The sequence below is a fragment of the Pelmatolapia mariae genome, linkage group LG16_19 (genome assembly GCF_036321145.2).
Source record: "Pelmatolapia mariae isolate MD_Pm_ZW linkage group LG16_19, Pm_UMD_F_2, whole genome shotgun sequence".
NCBI lineage: Eukaryota > Metazoa > Chordata > Actinopteri > Cichliformes > Cichlidae > Pelmatolapia > Pelmatolapia mariae.
In genome coordinates, this window is record NC_086241.1 from 52,717,459 (window position 1) to 52,723,616 (window position 6,158).

General features: G+C 44.7%; 1 protein-coding gene across 1 annotated transcript; it reads left to right on the forward strand.

Moving 5' to 3' along the window:
- The first annotated feature begins 1,465 nt into the window (after window positions 1-1,465).
- On the forward strand, window positions 1,466-6,042 carry LOC134644617 (tonsoku-like protein). The gene is made up of 11 exons (XM_065472078.1): window positions 1,466-1,541; window positions 2,563-2,662; window positions 2,948-2,998; window positions 3,119-3,290; window positions 3,882-3,960; window positions 4,049-4,356; window positions 4,543-4,714; window positions 4,817-4,992; window positions 5,080-5,153; window positions 5,273-5,406; window positions 5,846-6,042. Exons 1-11 carry the CDS (start codon window positions 1,466-1,468, stop codon window positions 6,040-6,042), a joined length of 1,539 nt encoding a protein of 512 aa, XP_065328150.1.
- The last annotated feature ends 116 nt before the right edge of the window (window positions 6,043-6,158 follow it).

A 6,158-nucleotide genomic window follows, 5' to 3' on the forward strand; every position in this document is an offset into this window, starting at 1 on the left:
TGTAGGATTTGATTTAAAAAACACAAACACAATTAAAGTAACAGACGATGCTATACATTGACATCGTTCTTTCACTGTGAGAATCAGCAGGCTATGGTGAATAATCACAGCGATTTTCAGGTCTTTGAAGAAATCTGTCTAGGAGCTATGACAGTGTAAAGACACCCTGCAATTTTAAATGTGCAGCGACATTTGAATGAGGTGCGTACCAGTAGGGGGAGCCAACGCACCACGAATGGTGCAGAGCCACAGATGAGCTTTGTGTCATTTATTTGTGACATGCAGGAGTGTCCGCAAAGAAATGTGGAGAAGTTGTAAATCAAAAGCTAAAGAGCTCATTCTTGCACTGTTTTGATCAGAACACACGTGGGAATGTTCAAGTGTTGATAGTTTGTAATTAAAAAGTGAATAGCGAAAGATATTAGATACTGCCACTGGCTAGATTTCAACCCGGGTCTCCCGCTCCCAAAGCGCGTTGTCTACGCGGCCTGCCCTATAATATATTTCAAGAGTTTAGCACAACTAAATGGCTGAGAGGTGAAAACTGCCGTTTCTTCCTGTTACAAAATGTACTGTAACTCCAAAAGTACACGGGCTGTGGACATCATTCTTTCACTGTAACAATCAGCAGGCTTTAATAAAAAAAAAAAGCAATCAAGGCGATTTTCAGGTCTGTAAAGAAAAATAGGTCTAGGAGATATGAGGAGTTGAAAAGTCCTCCCATTAGAGAATTTCAGCTGTCATTTTTCACTCAAGTCTCCATAGACTTTGAATGTGGACTTTTCTGACTTTGTGTTGCTTCGAGGCCATTTGTGAGAAAACGGCAACTCCTAGGATAATGACGGTGGCATTTTGTGAAAGGCAAGAAAAATCCCTATGTTTTGATGTATAATTTGTGTTAATGAAGGCAAAATGGAGCGTTTGTTGAGACGTGAAGAAGAGATTGAGAAAGCGAGAATGCGTGGCGTGTTTGGCAGACCGTAGCAAGGATAAGAAGCAATATTGAAGGATTTTGAGAGAGCGGTAAAAAGGCAGAGAGAGCCCGTCTATAGGCTCGCCTGTAGGCTTCTAAGCAAGCGTAGCAGGTGAATTTCAGAGCCAGGGATTTGTTATTGTTTCGTTTCCGAACACCTTGCCCCAACATATGGTCCGCACGGGATTCGAACCACTGCCCTCTGTCTTCAATCTCTGCCATAGGGCCTGTCACTTTCCCATGAACCACTTGGGCGGCCCTGCAACGGTAGGGCAAAAGTGCTATATTTAAAGAGCACACGTGCGCACAGCCGCACGGCCAATTTGGGCTTTTTTCATTAGCTGGACACCACGCCTTGTCTAGTCAGCCCTTCCAACCACATCCCTGCCAATGCATACATGATGGTGTACCGCTCACAATTTTCTACTGTCGCCTCAAGGCAACTTAAGTGTTAGTGACATCACACCTATGCGCCACTGCCCTCTGTGGAGAATGGGAGAAACGTGCTTGCACCTCAACCTGAGGACTCAGACGGACTGGAAATCATCACCTTCCTTCCTCATTCAAGGTAACCTTATGGGTTGTAGGAACACTGCACATGTATGATAAGACTGTAGCCCTTCAACCGGCCCTTGTAAGGTTGCTGAAGCCATCTAAGTATAATATAGCAGGTTCTGACTGAGGGATTTCTAAAAGAAATTAAAAGGCACAGCTCTGCTATCACTTCTGACATACACGAAGACAGGAAAGTAAGCAGCAGTGATGTTTGTAGTGTTACTGAAGTTTGGCTAGCTGGTATATAGTGATGTGCTATGTGATCGCTAGCAAAACAGCTATGTTAGCATAACATTAACACAGTGAAGCTGAAGGATGAAGGGGAACTTTTTTCCACTGGATAAGAGTTAAGGTGAGGGTTCCCGATGGTTAGGCACAAATGCAGTGGCATGGTAGGATGCTGTAAACGGACCAAACTTCAGTCAAGAGAACAACAGTTACCACCGAATGGAGAAGGATGTGATTATGATGACAATTATATCGGGAGTGCCTGTGTTATTGCTGCATCCATCCACAATAGGAGGTCAGTCATTAATATGCTGCTGCATTGCCTGGACTGTAGTTACATGGTAAGGTTTTAAAAACGAAGCTTTAAAATGAATAGTGGTAATAAAAACTGAGAGAGGCCGACAGTGATCACTGAGTGTTTGTAAGGGGCTTGTTGAGATTAAATAGAAATAGTGGCAAAGCATTGAAACATGTTAAAAACACAACAGCCTTATTAAACTCAGAGTAGTTTGGGCCCAGAAGCAGGATTTATCACGTCATCACTTAAAGACCGGATAGACACACGGTGGAGTTACTTTGTTGTCTTTGTGTGTGTTTTTAAGTAGTTTTAAACCTTGTGATCCACAAAAGGTAACAGTAAAAGATGAACATTTTTAAGCATAATGTTGTTACCAAACTACATTAATGGCCCCAAAACAGACCATAGAAAAAACAGTGGCTATGTGAAAAAATGATGACAACTGGTCCTAATTCAGGCTAATTGTTTTTTTGTTTTGTTTTTAAATGTTGTTGTTGTTGTTTTTCAGACATCCCTCCACACACACAGGCTGTGCTGGCTCAGAGAAAGAGTGGGTCATCAACATTATCAGGCAGCTGGTGCCCCCACCTCTCCTTATCCACGCTCAGGTCAGAAGTGGAATGCTCTTTTGCTGTTTGTTAGTTACGGATGGAGTAACCCTAAGGAAATACACACAACACAGTGATTGTGAATAAGTCACTCCAAGTGTGAAAAGGTGATAGTCAGAGTGAGACTAAACATTAATTATTCAGGGAAACACAGACTCAGTGAGAGAGTAACTATAATTCAGTGTCACTCGGGGATATAACTTGAAGATGATGTGTTTTCATTTATGATTCAATTCTAACAGCGATGAATGTGGAAGTAAATGAGACTTTCTGATCCCTCCACAGACTCTGCTTTGTCTTTCTACTGAGAGTTGACAACATTAAATATCCACAAAGGTCAGTGAATAGTTTTAAGTTTGGGGTTTATTTTCATGTACTACTCAATCTGATTGGCATAGTGTTTTGTTTTGGGTATTTTAGGGCATCAGTTTTTCTTTCTGTGTAATCACCTCCCAGTGCTCTGCATCCCAGTGAGGCCAACTCCTGCTCTGTGTGGTGGCTGTGTGAGCAGGCAGCTCAGCGTTACTACCAGAAATGTGGCCTCCTGCCTCGTCTCTCTCTGCAGAAAGAAGGCGCCCTGCTCTCCCCGCAGGACCAGCTGCTGGCCGTCCTGCACACAAATGAAGAGGTGAGGTGACACTGAGGAGAGCCAGAAGTGACCAAACTTGGACCACAGACAATTTAAAAGATGCTGAAGACTACCATGATTGGTTTATGAAGTCTGATCACGAGTCTTTAAGACAAATGTTGTCACCGTTGCTATCCTGGATTTAAAAAAAGAAAAGAAACAGTGACCAGAGGACGGCTATGACTATGAAACAGCTTGCATGTCAGCCAGTGAGCATACTCCTTTTCTTAGGCACAGTATGACCAAAATTTCATAAAATAGACTTTCTCATAGACACAGAGGTCTTTTTGAAATCACTGATAGAAGGAATGGAGGTTCTAGGTCCTTCCACAATGACTTCATTTTTCTTACCCAGATGAGGCGTGCAGGTTTTAGACTGTACGATTCTGGTAAGAAGGTGAAGGGCTGACTATGTTAACAAGCTGCCTGAGAAACTATAAAGATTAGAACCATTTCTGTACCAGACTGGATGCTGACTTGCTTTCGGAGCCAGCTTCCAGGGGACATTGAAGGAATCACAGTTTTTGGGATTGAATCCTTGGCGACACTTTCCAGCACCAGTGCAGGATAACTGATGGGTTTGTGTTGCAGGTTCTGGCTGAAGTTTGCTCGTGGGATCTCCCTCCTCTCCCTGAGCGATACAAGAAGGCCTGTCAAAGTCTGGCAGTGGGTGAGCAACACAGAACAAACGCATTATAAAACGCACACATGTGCATTTTTGTATTCTGTTATGAAGTACCGTCTCTTTCTGCCTGTAGATGAGAACAAGCGTGTCTCCCGGCTATGTGAGGTTCAGGACCGGGGTTCCTCCGTGTCAGTGTGTGGCCTGGGTTTGGCCGCCTCTTCCCTCGGCCCGCTCCTCCGTGCCCTAAAACTTCAGGCCAGCCTCACCGAGCTGCAAATTTCTGGCAACCGTATGTCTGACGACCTTCTCCCTGAGCTGATTGCCACAACGCTCACCATGCCTCGTCTGCAGCTGCTGGACATTTCCGCCAACTGCATTACAGGGGACGGGCTGGAGAAGGCTGTAAATGCTTTAAAGGGACAGAGTGCACCTGCATTCCCGGTAAGGGCCTCAGCTCGCCAATATTGGCAGCTCCAGGTTTACCTTCGAGCCTGTATTGAACTACCTGTGGTCTTAATAAGGCCCTTAGATCATAATAACAAGCGAACCTGATTCGTATCAATGAAATCTGTCAGAGAGGATTGGCTCTTGTGATCATTTGCTTTTTCTGCTCGTTTCCACTCAAAGTGCCTGGAGGAGCTGGACCTCAGTATGAACCCAGTGGGGGACGGCGTGTCTGAGTCTCTGTCCTGTCTGCTGTCCTGCTGCCCTGTGCTAGCCAAGCTGTCTCTGCAGGCCTGCGGCCTCACTGCTCGTTTCCTTCAGCAGCATCGACTGCTGCTAGCCAGCGCGCTCACAGGTGACTCTCTAACAAGCAGCTGACTGAAGCCTTAAGCTTCACTGAACTCCCACCCATAAGCAAAACTGCAGCTACACTGATTTATATCTTCTGAACTTTCAGGCACAGGCCATTTGAAAGCAGTGTGCCTTTCCCACAATCCCCTGGGCTCCACCGGCTTTGAGCTGGTGTTAAAGACTCTGCCCCTCCACTGTCTCACACACGTGGACCTGTCGGCTGTCTGCAGAGGGCCTGCTGATTACCCGGCACTGGAACACCTCGCCAAAGTCCTGTCACAGGTGTGCACGCACACACAATCATGCAATGTCATTTATTGTCTAAAGATATAACTGTGCAATCAGGTTAAGACTTTTGTGTTTTTGCAGGACGAGTGCTCTCTGAGCCACCTGAGCCTGGCTGCAAATGGGCTGACAGACAGCAGTGTAACTACCTTGGCGAGGTTTGTGTGTGAGGGCGTCATTTCTACGGCTCAGTTATTACTCATGTTTTTAGGGCTTTGCCTTTGTTTAAATTGTCACTCTTTACTGGCCTGTTGGACTTTTTATTATTATTTCACAGGTGCCTCTCGTCGTGTCCCACACTGGTGAGTCTGAATCTGTCAGGAAATCCGTCTGTTACATCAGCGGGACTTCACAACATCCTGGCGTCTGTCAGAGAGGCCCGTCGACCACTGACACTTCTAAACCTTGAAGGTATGCATGTGTCTGAACTTGGAGATACTCCATGGAGTTCCTTTTTTTTTTTCTAAAGCTATTCTTAGATTCACCGTTTCACACTAAATCACATTTTTGATTTCTTTGATGTTTTTATCACCTGTGCAAAGTTGTACTTGGCAACAGTTTGTTTCTTGCTGTGAGTCTGTTTCCTTTTGACACATTTCTAAGTTTGAACATTTAGTATGTATGCACAGAGGTGTTACATGATGAGTACACACACAGACATTACAATATAGAAGTGTGGTTTAAAGATTAAAAAAAACTGATTAGTTGTGAATTAATTTTCCATTTTATGGAGCAGAAAACATTACTGGATGCTAGCTAATAGGCTACATTTGGATGTCAAATATTTATAGGGGGGAAAATGGAAATTATGGATATGAAATAAAATGTCTCTTTGTTGCTTAACCTGCAGGTCGTCAGGTCTCTGGCCCCTGGGAGAGTGAAGACCCTGACAGTTTGTCAGAGCTGGTCCAGGATATCCGTCTTTGCTCTCAGGCCCTCAACAAGCTGGACCGACAGACCTTGAAGCAGAGCTGGGACAGGACTCAGTCACACGGACGCTTTCTCGACCGAAACTCCAAGTGCCTCCTCTCTGCCACCTCCACTTGAGGGTGGCAGGTGTGACGATGTTGACAGAACTTTGCTTCTGATGTCTACTCTTTATCACTGACGGTGGATTTTGAGCAAGTGGTCATTTCTATAAACATTTTGTTTAATGAGGCTAC